The sequence below is a fragment of the Giraffa tippelskirchi genome, chromosome 7, assembly GCF_054371585.1.
Source record: "Giraffa tippelskirchi isolate mGirTip1 chromosome 7, T2T-mGirTip1v1.2.pri, whole genome shotgun sequence".
Taxonomy (NCBI): Eukaryota; Metazoa; Chordata; class Mammalia; order Artiodactyla; family Giraffidae; genus Giraffa; species Giraffa tippelskirchi.
The window spans coordinates 15,638,410-15,657,785 of NC_137281.1; the positions used below are offsets into that span (position 1 = coordinate 15,638,410).

The 19,376-nt window shown below is 37.2% G+C and overlaps 2 protein-coding genes across 14 annotated transcripts in view; one reads left to right on the forward strand and one right to left on the reverse strand.

Annotated features, from left to right (window-relative positions):
• The window catches only part of ZNF382 (zinc finger protein 382), a 65,391-nt gene extending 46,066 nt beyond the window's left edge, over positions 1-19,325 (forward strand). For 5 of the 6 annotated variants that reach the window (XM_081516974.1, XM_081516969.1, XM_081516970.1 and 2 more), the window contains 2 exons: positions 9,903-9,946; positions 10,618-11,439. In XM_081516974.1, the coding sequence (XP_081373100.1) occupies positions 9,903-9,946; positions 10,618-10,656 (83 nt within the window). In that variant the 3' untranslated portion in view covers positions 10,657-11,439. Of the gene's footprint in view, positions 1-9,902; positions 9,947-10,617; positions 11,440-13,727; positions 13,847-18,958 lie in introns of those variants that run through there. The other variant, XR_014060984.1, reaches the window with a different exon arrangement.
• On the reverse strand, positions 794-19,275 carry LOC145515692 (uncharacterized). 8 transcript variants are annotated; one of them, XM_081516819.1, is made up of 7 exons: positions 19,014-19,275; positions 18,029-18,123; positions 14,440-14,566; positions 13,569-13,664; positions 2,540-2,794; positions 2,129-2,233; positions 794-1,960 (listed from the first exon to the last, which is right to left on the reverse strand). In XM_081516819.1, the coding sequence occupies exons 2-7, from the start codon at positions 18,035-18,037 to the stop codon at positions 1,095-1,097; spliced, it is 1,458 nt and encodes a 485-aa protein (XP_081372945.1). In that variant the 5' UTR covers positions 18,038-18,123; positions 19,014-19,275; the 3' UTR covers positions 794-1,094. The 8 variants fall into 8 exon arrangements, with proteins under 8 accessions (XP_081372945.1, XP_081372943.1, XP_081372942.1 ...); XM_081516817.1 differs by adding an exon at positions 15,573-15,651 and having other exon boundaries at positions 794-2,794; XM_081516816.1 differs by lacking the exon at positions 18,029-18,123 and adding an exon at positions 17,903-17,976 and having other exon boundaries at positions 794-2,794.
• Positions 19,326-19,376: the final 51 nt, after the last annotated feature.

Genomic DNA, 19,376 nt, shown 5'->3' on the forward strand with positions numbered 1-19,376 from the left:
CATGAGCCACCAGGGATGCCCTGAATATTTTTTTAAATTTATTTGTTATTGGTTGCCCTGGGTTTTCATTGTTGCAAGTGGGCTTTCTCTAGTTGAAGAGAGTAGTGGCTTTGCTTGTTGCAGCAGGCTCTAGGCTTACAGGCTTCAGTAGTTTGCAGAATGTGGGCTTCAGTAGTTTCGGCACATGGACTCAGTAGTTGCAAATCCCAGGCTCTAGAGCACAGGCTCAGAAATTGTGGTGGAAGGGCTTTGTTGCTCTGCAGCATGTGGGATCTTCCCAGATTAGGAATCAAACCCACATGTCCTGCATTGGCAGGCAGATTCTTTACCACTGGGCCGCCAGGGAAGCCCTATTTTGGGTAATTTTTGAATTTTATAGCATTGCTTTTATTTCCTAATATTTTCAACTACAAAATTAATATATCAAAACATACACACATTCTCATGATTGGGAATTTACCAATAGAAATATGACAATGTAAGAATGTTTATTACACCATCATTTCTGTTGAAAAGGCAGAAACAATTAAATGTCTACAGTAGGAGATGGTTCAAAATACTGGCCTACATCCCATACTAGAAATATTCTGAAACTTTAAAAAGGATGAGTCAGATCTGTATGTATTGACCTGGGAAAATGTCCATGATTATTTAAATGAAAAAGGCAAATGTCATGAAATATGTCACTATAGAGGGTAAAAACTTTCACACACATGCAAAACATACATGCACTGTGCAGATATGTTTGATCATGAAGAAAGAAGCAACACACACCTATAGGTGTTCTCAGGGATTTGTAGGAGAGGAAGAAATTGATTTAATTTTATTTCTTTCCCACTTCACTGGTTTCAGTGAAAACACAGTTTTATAAAATTTACTTCCAATACTGATAATTACAATAACTCAGAAACAGCATTGAAACCAGAGCTTTTTTTTCCTTTTAATAACTTCTTCATTTTCCCACTTAAAAAAAAAAAAAAGAGTTCAAAGATTACTAAAATAAATCAATACTAATGAAACCCAGTATCTTACCAACATTTTCCTTGAAGAAAAAAGGAAATGTATATCTCCAAAAAGAATTTTCTGATGCTAGACTAGGATGTGGGGAGAAGAAAATGTACTGGTGTTTCAACAGTATGAAGTGTCTGATGTAGGTTAAATTGTAAGCCACGATTAATGGCCTTCCCACATTCATATGGTTTCTTCCCAGAATGAATTCTTCGATGGTGTGAGAAGCTTGAATGATAGCTAAAGGCCTTTCCACATTCTTTACATTCAAAGGGCTTCTCACCAGTATGAATTCTCTGATGTTGAATAAGGTGTGAATGAAGTCTAAAGGCTTTACCACATATCACACATTCATGAGGTTTCTCACCAGTGTGAATTCTCTGATGTCTTCTGAGGTGTGAGCACTGTCTAAAAGTCTTTCCACATTCCTTACACTCATAGGGTTTCTCACCAGTATGAATCCTCTGATGTAGAGTAAGTTGTAAGCCGTCACAAAAGGCCTTCCCACATTCACTACATTCATAAGGTTTTTTGCCAGAATGAATTTTCTGATGGTGAGAGAAGCTTGAATGATAGCTAAAGGCCTTTCCACATTCTTTACATTCATACGGTTTCTCACCAGTATGAATTCTCTGATGTATTGTAAGGTGAGATCGATGCCTGAAAGTCTTCCCACATTCTTTACATTTATAGGGTTTTTCACCAGTATGGAGTCTCAGATGTTCAGTAAGTTGAAAGCCACGAATAAAAGCCTTCCCACATTGCTTACATTCATAGGGTTTTTCACCAGTATGAAGTCTTTGATGTTGAGTAAGCTGTGATCGTTGCCTAAATGCCTTCCCACATTCCTTACATTCATAGGGTTTCTCACCAGTGTGAATTCTCTGGTGTAGAACAAGTTCTGAACCATAATTAAAGGCTTTCCCACATTCTTTACACTCATAAGGTTTCTTGTGAGTATGAAGTCTCTGATGTACGGTAATGGGTGATCGATGCCTGAAAGTCTTTTCACATTCTTTACATTCAAAGAGTTTCTTACCAATATGGAGTGGCAGATGTTCAGTAAGTTGAAAGCCACAAATAAAAGCCTTCCCATATTGTTTACATTCGTAGAGTTTTTCACCAGTGTGAAGTCCCTGATGTTGAATAAGTTGTGACAGCTGCATAAAGGACTTCCCACATTCCTTACATGCATCAGGTTTCTCACCAGTGTGAATTCTCTGATGTAGAATAAGTCCTGAGCCATAATTAAAGGCCTTGCCACATTCTTTACATTTTTCACCATTATGAATTCTCAGATGTTGTTTAAGTTGTGAATAATTAATAAGGGCCTTCCAACATTCCTTATATTCATTGCACTTGTTACTATTTTGAATTCTCTGTTTAGTAAGGTATGATGTATCAACAGTTTCTGCACATTCCTTACAGTCAGAAAGTTTTTCTTTAGAATGAGCTTTGTGATGACCAAAGAATAAATGGTAACTGAAGTTTTTCCTGCATTCTTTACATTCAAAGATTTTCTGTCTATTATAAAATTCCTGAGTGAACAAAATATGTTGGCTAAAAACAGGCATGTGTTCATGGTTGATAACAAATTGCGTGAAATAGCCCTCCTGTTTTCCCTGTTGTCTCTCAAACTGATTTTTGCATGCCTGAATGTCTCTGAAAATGGATTTCTCAGGGCTATGGTTTTTAAATGGGTCCATGATAGCCCACTGGGATGATTCTGTCTCATAAACGTTTCTTTCTGGAGATGACTTCTTGGGCTCACACTTGGACACCAAATCTGAAAGATAAAGAAGCACATTTTAATTGCTAGTTTTGTGTTAGAAGAGAAATGAAATATCTCTGATAGAAAAGAGTGAAAGTGAAAGTCGCTCAGTCATGTCCAACTCTTTGCAACCCCAGAATACTGCAATTCTCCAGGCAAGAATACTGGAGTGGGTAGCCTTTCCCTTCTCTAGGGATCTTCCCAACCCAGGGATCAAACCCAGGTCTCCCGCATTGCAGGTAAATTCTTTACCAGCTGAGTCACCAGGGAAGTCCAAGAATACTGGAGTGGGTAGCCTATCCCTTATCCAGGGGATCTTCCCGACCCAGGAATCGAACCAGGGTCTCCTGCATTGCAGGCAGATTCTTTACCAACTGAGCTATCAGGGAAGCCAGAAAAGAGAGATAATTTGAAATAATTCACATAAGAAATGAAAGGCTTGAGGGGCTCTTAAATACCATGATGTAACAATGAAAAAGGGTAAGGTGAATGGAAAGAAATGCAAGCTCATGAGAGAAACGTGAGAGAGTTCATTAACAGGTCAGTGGTTCTGATATTTTGATCCACTTGAGAAATCACCATGGGATTTTGTTGCAATTATGGATGTTTACAAAACATTCTAGATCACCTGAATCAGCATCTCTAAGAGTCTGTATGTTTTAACACTCTCTACCAGGCCAAAGGATTATGTGATATCTGCTAGTTATTCTCAAATATCTATTATTTCCCTTTTGTACGCTGATTGAATCCATGGGTTTTAGTTGAGAACAGGCTGCCCAATATAAACATTGCCTGTCCCAGCACTCTTTGCAGCAGAATATGCCATGCAACCGGATTCTGCCTAAAGAAATGCAGTATTATACAGTACCTTCTGAGAACTTTCTTGAGAGTCAGCTGGCCCACCCTCTATATCTGTTATTTTCCTGCTTCCTCAGCAAAGCCAGCTGCAATGTGCATTTGATGTCATGTCTGTCACATGATGGTTCTGCAGAGCAGAGATGGCACTCTATCCTGGGCTTTAATCCAAGAGAAAATTAGTCCTCTATACAGTTTACGCTACAATTATTTTGGGGTCTCTGTCATATACAGCCAAACTTATATCCAAACTGATAGAACCTCTCATTAAACTGAAATTTTAAAACTCCAACTCTTTATCATGAGTCTTACATAAGGCCTCTGATTAGCTTTAAAATCACATTTTGAGTCTATTTTGTTTTATTCATTGTGTCATAACACCATTAGTTTCTTGTAACAACTAGGATATTACAAATTCTTTTCTTAGAGCTTTTCAGAGGTTGTTTCAGAAAAGAAAGTTTGAGGCCAACAGATACATAGAGCATTCAATTCTAACACAATTTATTTTTCTGTTTTCCTAATGATGATCATTTGCATTGTCTCCAGTTTCTGGCTATTATGATTAGTACTGATATGAACATTCATGCACATTTCTTTTGGTAGAAATAGGACTCCTTTCTGTTAGGTGTAAAATTACCGCATCAGAGGATATGCATTTGTTCAGCTTCATTTGACATTATGCAACAGTTTTCTAATTTATAATTCCATCAAACTCTGAAAGAGTTCCTGTTCCTCATATCCTCACCAACACTTGTTATTGCCAATCTTCTTATAGCTAAGCATCCTGGCAGATGTGTTGTGATACTGCACTGTGGTTTAATTTTTAATTTCCCTGATGACAAACAAGATTGAACACTTCGCCATATATTTATTGGACAATTGGATATCTTCTTTAATAAGTTGCCTATCCAAGTATTTCATTCATTTTTATTAATTTAGGAGTGATAATGTACATATAAAATCCATCATTTTAACCACTTTGAAGTGTATAACTCAATAACTTGTACACTCCCAATGTTCTGCAACCATCAGATCTCTAATTCCAGATTATTTTCATCACGCCAAAAAGAAACCTCATGTCCACAGTCATGTTCTGTTCTCCTCTTCACCCTCATGCCCTGGAAACCACCAATCTGCTTTATGTCTCTATGAATTTGTCAAGAAATTTCATAAACATGTAATTATACAATATGTGACCTTTTGTGTCTGTTCTTACTTGGTATGTTCTCAGGGTTCAATGATGTTGTAGCATATATCAGTACTTCATTTATTTTTATGACTGAGTTATATTTCACTGTACAGGTAAACCATATTTTGTTTATCCATTCTTAAGTCGAGGGACATTTGGGTAGTTCTAGGTTTTAGTTGTCTTTTTGACTTGTAGGGAATCCTTAATATATTCTGGATATAACCAACTACATAATGCAAGTATCTTGTCCCATTCTGAGGCTGGCCCCTTTGCTCTCTTAATACAATGTTTTGATAAACAGAAATTGTTAATTCTAAAACAGTCTGATTCCAAGGTCATAAAATATACTCACATCATCTTCTAGAAGTTTTTTCGTATTTAGATCTAGAATCCACCTAGTGTGAGGCAGAAATCAAGATTCCTATTTTTCAATAGATATCAGCCCCCTTCATTGAAAAGACTGTCCTTTCCCTGATTCTGTCTTAGATAAAGTGACTTTGTATGTTAGTCATTTTCTCTGTAATCCACTCCAACAAATATTTCAACTCCCATAACTCTGTTGAAACATTCCTAGCTAAAGTCACTAACAAAATTACCAAAATCAGTGCTCAAATGCCAGTCACCACTCTATTTGACTCATTACTAGCATTTGACACAACTGATCAGTCCAGTTGCTCCCTTTATACCATATTCTCCTGGTAATCCTCCTACATCTCTACTTATATGCAGTTCACCTTAATGCATTCTTTTCCACTTTCTGACCTCTAAATGTTGGAAAATCCCAGAAATCAGGCTCTGGTCAGCCTTCAATCTACACCCTTTCCCTTAATAACAGTCTGGCTTAAATACCAATCATATACTGCTAAGTCTTAAATTTATACCTCTACCTCTAAAAATATTTTTTAAATTGTGATAAAATACACACAACATAAAATTTACCATCTTACTACTTTTAAGTGTATAATGTAGTAGTGTTAAGTATGTGCACACTGTTGTACAACCAATCCCCAGAACTTTTTCACCTTGCAGAACTGAAACTCTGTATCCATTAATAACTCCCCATTCTTCCCTCTTCCAGTTTCTGGCAAGCACCAGTCTACTTTCTGTTTCTATGGATTTGACTAGATACCTTATATCACTAGAGTCCTACAGTATTTGCTGTTTTTTTTCTATATGTGACTGGCTTATTTAACTTAGTATAACATCCTCAAGGTTCATTCATGTTGATCCACAGATCCACACAGAAAGCACTGCAGATCAGTGAGAAAAGAATTACTTACTGAATCATATTAGAAAAAATAGCTATAGCTAGAAAAAAAAATTAACTTGGATCCCTACCATGCACTATAAATACATAAACTCTAAATGGATTAAGGTAAAGGAGAAACTGTAAGGCTTGTGGCGAAAAACAATTTATATGTATACATAAAAAGGGCTTCCCCGGTGGCTCAATGGTAAGCAATCTGCTTGCAATGTAGGAGACGCAGGTTCAATCCCTGAGTTGAGAAGATGCCCTAGAAAAGGAAATGGCAACCCACTCCAGTATTGTTGCCTGGGAAATCCCATGGACAGAGGAGCCATGGGGTCACAAAAGAGTTGGACACGATTTAATGACTAAACAACAACATAAATTTCTTAAACAATACACAAAAGATACAAGTCTAACTAGAAAAAAGATAACCTATGAGAAAAATGGGCAAAAGATCTGAATAGGCACTTCACAGAAGAAACACCAGTGTTAAGTAATCATAAGCAAGAATGCTCAAACTCATCAGGAATCAAGGAAACTCAAATTAAGATATGAGATACCATTTTATACTCATCAGACTAAAATTTTAAATGTCTAAGAATTTGAATTGTTGTTAAGATGTTAAAGACCCAGAATTATTACACACTGCCAGTGGTAATGTAAATTAGTAAATTAGTACCAACATGTAGGAAAACAATTTGTTATAATACAGAGTTGAAGATGTATGTGTTTTATGACCTGGCAATTCCAATTCTAGTAAATAACGTACTATGTGCTTCAGGAGATGTGTAAGAACATTAATAGTACCATCGTATATGCTAGCAAAAAATTATGAACATTCCAATTAACAACCAGAAAAATATGGAATGGAATATTAGATAGCTGTGAAAATGAAATCAGGTATAAAGTAATTTGGGAAAATTTGTAAAACCATGTGGTACAAAATAACTAAATCACAGAAGACACATACTCATTATCATTTTTATAAAAGAAACAAGCAAAACACAGTATAGTGTAAAAAGGCATATACAAATGTGGTAAACTAGTTTTTAAATAGAATAACCATAACAGAATTCAAAATAATGATTACCTCTGGGGATGTAGCAGGGGATAGAAATCAGGGAGAAACACACAGAACTGATGGTTCTACAGTGTTGGTTCTTAACTAATTGAGACAGACAAGACCCTCAGATTAAACAAAATATTCCATTCTCTCTAGGAAGCATTATGACAGGACCCAGAAAACTCAGTGGTACTAGCTACTGGAGTATATACATTCCCCACTAATCTCAACAGCCAAGTTAAGATGCTACCAGAAATCAGTTGTATTTTTTCCCCTCCTCGTTTATGCCAGTAGATGAAATGAGTGTGAAAACCAAGTGGAAAGATCAGGTAATGGCAATTACTTAAGAAAAAACATAAATGAAAACTGCAACAAGAAAAAGTCTAGTGGTAGGGGAAACATGAAAATGAAGTACTCTGCACTCACACTGTCTTTATGATCTTCCTCTTAGTTAAAGAAATCAAGGCAAATATCACAAAAATGGGAATTCTAAGGTTCATTTTAAAAAGATAATTTAAAATCTCAATCACATACACACCTATTGTCAGTCTATGACAAGGGAGAGAGGATATACAATGGAGAAAAGACCATATCTTCAATAAGTGGTACTCAGAAAACTGGACAGCAACACATAATACAATGGAATTAGAATATTTCATCATACCATGTACAAAAATAAACTCAAAATGGATTAAAGACCTCAATGTAAGACCTGAATCCATTAAACTCCTAGAAGAAAACAGGCAGAACACTCTTTGACATAAATTGAAGCAATATGTTTTTGGATCTGACTCTAAAGGCAAAAGAAATAAAGGCAAAAATAAGCAAATGGGACCTAATTAAACTTAGCTTTTGCACAGCAAACGAAACCATCAACAAAATGAAAAGTTAACCCACTGAATGGGAGAAAATATTTGCAAGTGATATGACCAATAGGGTAATATCCAAGATACATATCCAAAACATGCAGCTCATATAACTCAATACCAAAAAACCAAACAACTTGATTAAAAATGTGCAGAAGACATGAAAAAAATTTTTTCCAGATAAGCAATACAGATGGTCAATGAGAAAAATGGGCACGAGAAAAATGCTCAACATCTGTAATTATCAGAGAAATGAAAATCAAAACCATAATGAGGTATCACCTTACACCTGTCAGAATTGCTATCATCAAAAAGTCTACAAGAAACAAGTGCTGGCGGGGATGGGGAGAAAAGGGAACACTTGTACACTGCTGGTGAGAATGTAAATTAGTGCAGCCAGTAGGGGAAACTGTGGAGGTTCCTTAGAAAACTAAACACAGAACTACCATATGACCCAGCAATTCCACTGCTGGGCATGTATCTAAAAACAAACAAACACACACACACACACACACACACACACACACAGTAATTCCAAAAGCTACATGCACCCCAGTGTTCATATTCACAACAGCCAAGATAAGGAGGCAACCCAAGTGTCCATCAACAGATGAATGGGTAAAGAAGATGTAATAAGCAATGAAATAGTCCTTAGCCATAAAGAAGAATTTACTGTTGTAAGTCAACTATTCCTCAATAAAAGATAATAAAATAAAATATTTAAAAAGATACTAGTTATACAAAGTAAATGGAATGAAAAATATAATAACCATTATAAGAGACACCCTAAATGGTCTCAAGAGTAGAGTTGAGATGACAGAGACACTAGATTCAGTGAAATTAAAAACTGTATTAACCTGAACAACAAAGATAAATAGACTTTTTAAAAAAGAACCTCAGTTCCTGTGGGACAATAGCAAAAGAGCCAACATTCATATCATCCAAGTCCCAGAAGGAGAGGAGAAAGACTGTGGGACTGAGAAAGTATTCAAAGAAATAATGGTTGAAAACTTCCCAAATTTCATACAAGACACAAATCTATAGATTCAAGAAACTGAGAAAATTCCTAAATAGATAAATAGAAATCAAACCAAAACACATATTTCCGAAAACTAAACAAAGAAAAAATATTTTAAAATAGTGAGAAACACCAATTTGAAAGACTGGATTTGTCATCTGAAACCATGTTGAGCAACAGGAAATGGCACAATACTTTTTCAGTGCTAAAAGAAAAGAACTGTCAACCTCAAATTCTACACACAGTGAAACTATCTTTGAGGAATGAAGTAGAAATAAAGGCATTGTCAGTCAAAGGAAAACTAAGAGAGTGTTATTGCAAGTAGCCCTTACAAAATAGCTGAAAATAGCTCTCTAAATACAAAGAAAATAATAATAGAAGGCGAGACCTTCAGAAAAGAAAGACAAGAATGGGAAAAAATAAAAGTAAACATAATAGACTATCCCACTCCACAAGTTTCTTTACCTTATTTTATGGTTGAAACAAAAATTGTAACAGTATCTTACATAGTGATCAGTCTATGTAGAAGACATACTTTAAAAAACAATCCAAAAAAAAAAATGGAAAGAGTAAAGCACCTAAATGGATGTAATCTTTCTACACTTCACTTGAAATGGTTAAATTTCAATGCCAGCAAGCTAAATAAAGAAACGTGTGTGTGTGTATGAACAAACACTGAAATTAAAAAAAAAAAAAAAGAAGTATATTTTAGTCGCTAAGTTGTGTCCAAGTCTTTTGCGACCCCATGGACTGTAGCCCACCAGTCTCCTCTGTCCATGGGATCTCCCAGGCAAGAATATTGAAGTGGTTGTCATTTCCTTCTCCAGGGATCTTCCTGACCCAGGCATCTAACCAGCATCTCATGTGTCTCTTGCATTGACAGGTGGATTCTTTACCACTGAGCCACCAGGGAAGCCCAACTCACAGGTAAGCAAGATAAAAGAAACAGAAGAACAAGAAACAGGGGGAACCAGCAGAAGACGACAAAATGGCAGACTTAAGACTAATACATCAATAATTATTTTAAGTGTTCTACATCACCAATTAAAAGACAGAGATTGACACAATGGATAAATAACATGACCCAGTTACATGGTGACTACAAGAAACTCATTTCAAAAATATGTATCATGTAAATAATCAAAAGAAAATAGAAATGCTACATTAGTATCAGATAAAGTAGATTTCAGAGTAAAGAAATTAATAAGCATTACTAACAAAGCTTAGAAACACATGAAGGAAAAACTGACAGAGCTGAAAGATATACACTAATCACAATTATAGCTGGGGACTCAAATACCCTAATCTCAGCAACTGATAGAACTACTGGACAGAGAATCAGCAAGAATATGGAAGAAACTAACAAGACCATCAGCAAATATGATGTAATCATCATTCATGGCATATGTTACCCAAAAATAGCAGAATACACAATGTTTTCAAACATACATTGAACATTCCCCAGGACAGATTAAATTCTGGGTCATGAAGCAAATCTTGAATCTTAAAAGAATCAAAATCATATAGAATATGTTCTATGATATATAGTAAAGAATTTAACCTTACCTGAAGAAAGGTTTTTTTGTCTTCATCTCCAGGGAAGTGACCTCTACAAAAAGTGTCTTTTGTTTACCTGAGGGCCAAAGCCACCAGACAAATCTAATGATAAAATTTATGATGGAAGGTTTCAGCCATGAGGTATCAACTTTCCTTCAAAAAGACTGGAAGCTAAAGGTATCAGCTTTATCTTCTAAGAGGTGAGAAACTAAAGATCAGCCACATGGGTAGCCAACAAGGAACCCTGGTAAAAATTCTGGACACTAAGGCTCAGGTGAGTTTCTCTATTTGGCAATATGCCCAAATGCATATTGTTACACATAGCTGATGGGAAAAGTAAGCACTGTCCATGACTCCACTGGGAGAGGACAATGGGAAGTTCCACACTTGGAACTCCAGCTCTAGGCTCTGCCCTGTGTACTTCTTCCTTTGGCTAATTTTAATCTGTCTCCTGCTATAACAAACTAACTGTGAGGATGATAGCTTTCAGTGAGTTATATGAATCCTTTCAGTTACTTATCAAATGTAAGAGTGGTCTTGGGAACCCTTGAAAGTACAACGTTTTTTAAAAAGTCTTTTGGCTGCACCACATGGCATGTGGGATCCTAGTGCCCCAACCAGGGATTGAACCCACCCCCTCTGCATTGGAAGGCAGATTCTTAACCACTGGACCACCAGGGAGTCCCTTGAAAGTGGAATTGATGTCAGAAGTGAGGGAAGACTCTTGTAGATAGCCTCCTCTAACTTTACATGAGACCAGAATAAAATCAAACCATAAAAGAAAGACAAGAAAATCTCCAAACACCTCCAAATAACGTTTCTAAATAATCCAAGAGTGAAATAAAAAATATCAAAGAAAAAAATTTTTGAAGGATTATAAGGACATGTATGTCCTTTATATATATGATATATTATGTATATATACATTTATATATATAAAATCCATCATAAGGATAATAAGAATACCACATATAACTTACACTCATGACTTTGACAACTCAGAAGAAATGAAGCAATTCTTTGAAAATCACAAACTACCAAAACTACCAAAGATGAAACAGGAAATCTGAATAGTCCTATTAAAGTGAAAGAAAGAAAGAAAGTGAAAGTCGCTCAGCTGGGTCTGACTCTTTGCGACCCATGGACTATATAGTCCATGGAATTCTCCAGGCTAGAATACTGGAGTGGGTAAGTCATTCCCTTCTCCAGGGGATCTTCCCAACCCAGGGATTGAACCCAGGTCTCCCACATTGCAGGTGGATTCTTTACCAGCTGAGCCACCAGGGAAGTCCTATAGCTATTATATTAATACAAACTGAATTTATAATTTAAAAGATACTAAAAAAAAAAATCCAGATCCAAATGGTTTCACTGGAGAATTTTACCAAACATTTACAGAATGTTTTACACAATTTCTTCCAGAAAAAGATGAAAGGGGAATACTTGTCAACTTACTTTATGAAGCCACTATTATTCTTACACCAAAATCAGGCAAAGGCAGCATACATACATGCACTCACAAAATAACTACAGGCCAATATCTCCCGTCAACTTAGGTGAAAAAATCTTCAATTAAATTTTACCAATCAAAACCAAAAGTGAATAAAAAGAATAATGTATCATGATCAAGTGGAATACTCAAGGTAAGGCTGATTCAATATTTCAAGATAAAAAATTTTTTAAAGAAATCACCACACCTATACAAAAGGAAAGGCCTCACCAGGTATAAAAAAATTAGTAAAAATAACATCTTAAATAAAAGCAAAACACTTGGGAGAGTATATATTATTTTTCCATGTTCCCCTTCTGTATTAGTTTCTTAGAGCCAATGTAACAAAGTACCATAAACTAGGTGGCTTAAAATAACAGAAACAAACTCTTCTCATAGCTCTGGAGTACTGTGAGTTACAGACATCATCAAAGACCTCTGACTTGTGGAATGAACCTGATCTTGTGGAATGAACCTGCTTTCATGACCTTATACCTTCCTAAGGTCTTACTCCTTCCTTTCCAATCATTCCTCTACCATCTGTGTCTCCTCAGTGTAGTAATTTTCTTTAATTTCCACAATTTCTAATTAATTTTTCCTAAATATTCTATTAGAATATATATTCATATGTTCTTGATCCACTACTAGATTGAAAATGTCTTTATAACATTTATTTTTATTTTTTTTTAAGTTAAATGATTTTTTAAAATATTTATCTATTTATTTATTTGGCTGTGCCAGGTCTTAGTTGCAGCAGGTGAGACCTTTTAGTTGCAGCATGTGGGATCTAGTCCCCCAGCCCCACCTCTGACCAGGGATTGAAGCTTGTCCCCCTGCACTGGGAATGCGGAGTCCTAGTCACTGAACTGCCACGGAAGACCCATCCTTATAACGTTTAAAAATTGTATTCTCATCTCTTAGTAAAGGAACTTGCATGTTTTTTTTAAAATTAATACTCTATTGATTACATCTTTTGATGGACAGAAGTTTTTTAACTTTGACATTTGCCTTTTTTGACTACCTGTCCTTTGGTGTCATATCCTAGAAATTACTGCCAAATCCAAAGTTATGAAACTTTTCCCCCTATATTTTCTTCTAGGTGGTTTATAGTTTTGGGTCTTAGATTTACTTGTTTGACCCATTTTGAGTTAATGTTTGTATATAGTGTAAGGTAGGGATACAATTTTATTCCTTTGCATGTGGGGTATCCAGTTTTCCCAAAACCATTTGTTAAGAGTACAGTCTTTTCCCTCATAGAATGGTCTTGGCACTCTTATCTAAAATCATTTTGTCATATATCTGAGGGTTTACTTCTAGACTCTCTATTCTACTCCATTCATCTATATATCTGTCTTTATGCCAGTACAACACTGTTTGATTACTATAACATTGTAATAAGTTTTTAAGCCAGATTTTCCCTAATTAGTCTGTCTAAAATAACTTTACCAGCCCAACAGTCTGACCAGTTGGCCTACTCCTTGCAACAACTTCCTGCTTACTCACCTGGGCTCCGTTCTCCTGTCACCTCCCTCATAACCATCCAGGGCTCCTTCCCTTGCTCCAATGAAGTGATCACAGCTGGCTTAGAAATAGAAAGTCCTGGTTATAAGAAAAGAAATGGAGATGAGGTTGTAATTAAAGTATTCAAATACTGTGTTTCAGAATTTATTTTAAAAAGCCTATAGGACAAGAAGATACTTGATAAGATCTAGAGAAGAAAGAAGAGTCCAATTCTCATATAAAGATAAACTCAGGATCATAAGAAACAAATAATGTTTAAGGTAAAATGTTATTTAAATTATGTAAGCTTTCTCTCCTTATTTTCCTTTGAGTTTCTGAAATACTTATTCTCAGATATTTTTCCACGGTAAATATAAAGTTCTTAGAATGTAATTTCCAAATGCAAATTGTTTAAAAGAAAGTACAAACATTACAGTAAATAGAATAGTGTTCCTTTGAACTGTAAATGTAAGTGATATATTTTGATTCAGTCCATTACACTCATTGAGAAGGTTAATGAGCTTTGCACCCAGGACCTATGTGTTTAGCTTTATCTGCGCTAGAGCATTTGCACGTTTGGTACACTGCAAGTGAAACAAAAGACAAAGCGTGGTTTCTTTGACCGTGTTATGCTTTAATGCTATAGAATTTTAATTCTTCTCCTTAATTTTTAAGGAAGAAAGTCAATTAAAAGAAATGCCAGAGAAAAGTATGAGGATAGAGAAAATGAAGGTGCAACTCCATCTAACTGTGCTCATTTCCACACAAAGTGAAAATTCATCTTGTTATTTGAAAGGCAGCCCTAAAATTCATAGTACAGAAAGCAGAAACTCCAAGAAACAGATTCTGAATTATTAGAGACAGATAACTTTACCCAGTGAAACCAGGTTGCTATAGTTCTCCAGCATCACATCTTTGTACAAATTCCTCTGCGCAGGGTTCAGGAATTCCCATTCCTCCTGAGAGACATCTATAGCCACATCTTTGAACATCACCAACCCCTAAAATGGCAAATCACAATACTATTTTTGAAATTATAAGAAACACTTTTCAAAAGGAAAAAGCAGTGCTAAAGAAGTCACTGCAGAAAAGGGATGATACAGTGAGTATACAGGCTGGAAGCTTGTGTGGGTCGAAAATGAATTTAGTGAGACTGAAGGAGAGTGCCCACGTACTCTTAAACAATTCAGTTTCTGCACATACATCCTCTTGCATAGGGTGGAAAACTGTTAATCACTCATCTAGAAATTAAGAAAATAAAGAGAGGTTTCCAACTAAGTTAAATAGTTGAAAGTTTTTAAATTTTTCCAGAATATTTATGACAATCTCCATTTTCAGAAAAAGGACCTGAAGATTTTTCTTCCCCATTATGACTAAGCATTTTTTTAATGCAAATTCTTTAGTAAACATCCAGTGCAGACTATATTTTCCAAAGATGGACAGAGTGTATCTCCCACCTCATTTGGTCTTTTTCAACATGATTTTGATACAACAGCCCACTCACCAGCAGGCCAATAGTAGCTTTCGGGACCATGTCAGGAACTGCTCCCAACCACCAGCATGCCGACACCAGATCTGGGACCCCCAACCTCACAACCACCCACTCCAGAACCTAGCTCCACCCCTCCACCATGCCAGTGGGCCAACATTAGTTCTGAGATCCTCTGAGGCCCCATTGCCAGCAGTCTCATGATCCAGCTCTGCCAATCAGTGCCCATCAGCCTCTGCATAAGACAGGGCCATGAATTTCCCTGATAGTCCAGTCTAGTGGCTAAGACTCCACACTCTCAGTGCAGGGTCCCTGCATTCAACCCCTGGTCAGGGAACTGGATCCCATGTGCCACAACTAAGACACAACACATCCAAATAAATAAACAGATATAGACATAGATATTTTAAAGGGCTTGTTAGACAACCAGACCAGAAGCCAGCCACGCCTACCAGACTGCTCCCAGTAGTCAGCCTACTACAACAGAAGTACCCACACAGTCCAAATACAGGGCACACCTAGAGTGGGGAGTACGGCTGGAACACAGAGGACACCTCCTACAAGACCACTTCTCCAAGGTTGGAAAAGGTAACCAACCTGTCAGAAAAAAGAAATTAAAAACAGTAAACTGAGGAAAATGAGGTGACAGAGAAATATCCTCCAAGTGAAGGAACAAGATAAAACCCCAGAAGAAGACCTAAGTGAAGCAGTGATAAGCGATCTGCCCTATACAGAGTTCAAGGTCTATGTGTCACATACAGCCTCCATGACATTCTTTTTTCTTAACTTACTTATAACCCTTCTGAAATGCAAAACCATCCTCAGGTTGAAGGCCATACCAAAAAAGGCTATGAGCTGGATTTGGCCAGTATGCCACAGTTTGCTAACCCCTGTCTAGATACTTGAAGGCGGCAATTGTCAGACTGGGTAAAAGTAGAATCAAACTATGTGCTGTTATATGAGATACTAGGTTAAAATAAAAGGATGGAGGGACTTCCCCGGTAGCCCAGTGGTAAAGAATCTGCCTTGCAGTTCAGGGGATGTGGGTTTGACCCCTGGCTGGAGAACTAAGATCCAACATGCCACTAAGCAACTAAGCCCCTTTTGTGGCAAACACTGAGCCCTTGTGCCACAGCTAGTGAGTCCGTGCACCACATCAAAAGATCCCACAAGATGCAACAAAGATTCCATGTGCTGAAACTAAGACCCAACGCAGCTAAATAAATAATTTTTTAATAGGGATGAAAAAAATGTGCTATGAAAAAAATGGTTAAAAAAAAAAGTTAAAGTATTTATGTTAAAGAAAACAGAATTCAAGACAAGAATACTGTATTACCAATAGGAACATCTCATGATTAAGGGGTCCATGCGTCAAGAAGATATAACATGCACCTAATAACACAGCTTCAAGTTACTATAAAGCAAAAATTAACAGAACTGTAACAGACGGATCCACAATTGTATCTAGAAGTTTCAACAGTCTTCTCTCAGTAATTGATAGACCAAGTAACAAAAAAAAAAATCAGTAAAGATATAGAAGAGTTGATCACCACTACAGACAAAACTGATAAACACTCTACCAAAAGACAGTATAATACCTTTTTTTAAACTTCACATGGAACCTTCACCAAATTGTCCACAATTCAGGCCATAAGACAAATCTCAATAAACTTAAAAGGACAGAAAAGACAGAGTACATCTCTTGACCACCACAGAATTAAAAATGAACCATCAGAAAGATCTAAAAAAGTCCCCCAATATTTGGAAGTTAAAGAGCACTCTTCTAAACAACTCATGGATGGAAGAAGAGAATTTTAAGCTAGAAAAATAAGATAAAATTAAAGATAGGAAAATAAGATAAGAATAAGCTAGAAAAATAAGATAAAATTAAATCTAGAATATACAGAGTGAAGGAAAGAATAAGTAAGATCAGTAATCAGTGAAACAGCAAGGGCAAACTAGGGAGAAACTAAAACTAAAAGCTGGTTCTTCGAAAAGAACAATAAAATTGATATACTGACCAAGAAAAGAAGGCATAAATTATAAATATCAGGAATTTTAAAAGGTGCATTACTGTAGATCTGACAGGCATTAAAATGATAATAAGGGAATATTATGAACAACTTTATGCCAAAAAATTTGACATCTAAGTTGAAATAAGTTAATTCCCTGAAAAGCACAAATTACTAAACTAATTCAAGAAAAAATAAACCACCAAAGCCATTTATCTATTAAGGAAATTAAAGTCTCCCCATGAAGCAAACTGTAAACTCAAATGGTATATTAGTTTTCTACTGCTACTGCCCACATCACCACAAATGCAGCAGCTTAAAAGAACACATTTATTGTCTGTTGGTCAGAAGTCCAACAAGGCTTTTACTAGACTAAACCAAGGTTTTGGCAGGACTATGCATCTTTCTGGCAGCTCTCTCCAGTTCAATTTCCTTGCCTTTTCTAGCTTCTAGAGGTTACTTACATTCCTTGGCTTGTGGCCCCCTCCTCCATCTTCAAAGTTCAGTAATGTATTTTTTTAAAACAGAAGCTGCATATTCCATACTTACATCCTCTTTTAACCCTGACTCTTCAGATAACCCAAGAGAATCTTCCCATCTTAAAAACATTAATTCAATCACTTCTACAAAGTCTCTTTTGCCATATAAAGTAACATGTTCACAGGTTCTAGGATTAGCATGTAGACTGTTTTTTTGGAAGGGACTGTTTTCTGCCTACCACAGATGCTTTTTGCTGGCAAAAACTATCCGACAATTAAGGAAGAAATAATACCAATTCTATAAAAAAAAAAAACTTTCAGAAAATATGGAGGAGGATGCATGGCACCATCACTTACCCACTCACTGGCAAGTTATATGATAGTCAGTTAGGTAACAATATCAGGATAAAGAATGCAAATATGCATATAACCTATAAAGGAAAAAAAAGGACTACTTCAATGAGGAACAAAACACCAACTTACATGGGCCATGGCTTATTTTTTTAGAATTCAGAGTATTTATTAGTCCTCTTCTTGTTTCCACTTTAGAAGAAATTCACAGTCCAAAGAAAATGTTGCTGAATAAGAGGGTTCAAAAAAAAAAAATGAGATGATCTTGTCTCTGAGCACCCAATGTGCTAATTTAGAACATTTCTCTCATTTTATGTCTTCTATTCCCAGATCCCAAACACACATACATAAAAGATCACAGAGAAGCTAGACATATCCCAACCTTACTCAAAGCAAAGAGGGAATCCACCTATCGATTCAAGAAGGACTGTGCCCAGGCCCTTAGCAGAAGGACCATTTTTCTGCAGCTGGGGTCCTGGCTATAAAGTAAGAGGAAAGAGAAAGCAGTGATACAAGGATACAGATCCTAAGAAAGGATAGAAACTAAAATTGGCCCCTAGGCCAGCAACACTCACTTCACTGATAACTCACTTTTGTGTTAAGCACTGGAGTCTGGGCACTGGAGGTGGGGGTGCCCTGACAAAGGTAGCATAGAACATGCTTCAGTGAGACTCCAGTTAACACAGGCATCGTAAAGGCCTGTCTTTACAGAAGCAGATATTCTCTCAGGGAGATCTTCAACAGACCCCCGCCGTCCGGATGTTAAATCTAGAACTGCAGAAATGAAGCTCTATCCCAGACACAACCAAACTCCCACCCGGTCACAGAATTAAAAGCCCCATTGGGCTTCCCCGGTGGCTCAGTTGGTCAAGAATCTGCCTGCCATGCGGGAGACCCCGGTTGGATCCCTGGGTCAGGAAGATCCCCTGGAGAAGGGCATGGCAACCCAGTCCAGTATTCTTGCCTGGAGAACTCCATGGACAGAGGAGACTGGTAAGTTACAGTCCATAGGGTTGCAGTCGGATACTACTGAGCGACTAACACTGGATTCCATCTCACTAGGTAACAACAGCACCGTCTTCTGAAGGGAGATCTCAAGCCCCACAGTGTTACCTACCTCACATCAGAGCCAGTGGGTCCCACATCTTGCACCTGTCACGGCCTCAGCACCGCACACACACCCGCCTCGTTACGGCCACAAACGCTCACACGCACTTTTTACACGCAGGCTCCACACGCCCAGTGTGAGCCAGAGGGTGGGGGCTTCCTCACTGCGAGTGCTCGCCGTGCCCAGACTCCGGTTACCACTAGGAGGGCGACGACTGCGAGGAGGACTTCGGAGGTGAGCCAGAGATGAACCAAAGATCAAAGTTCTTTTCAAAAGCCACCCAGGGACTGTGGGAAATGTAGTTCAAGGCCGCAAAAGCCCGGATGTCGAGAAGGCGCGCGCGCCGAGGCCGCGGCCGTGAAGACAGGCCGC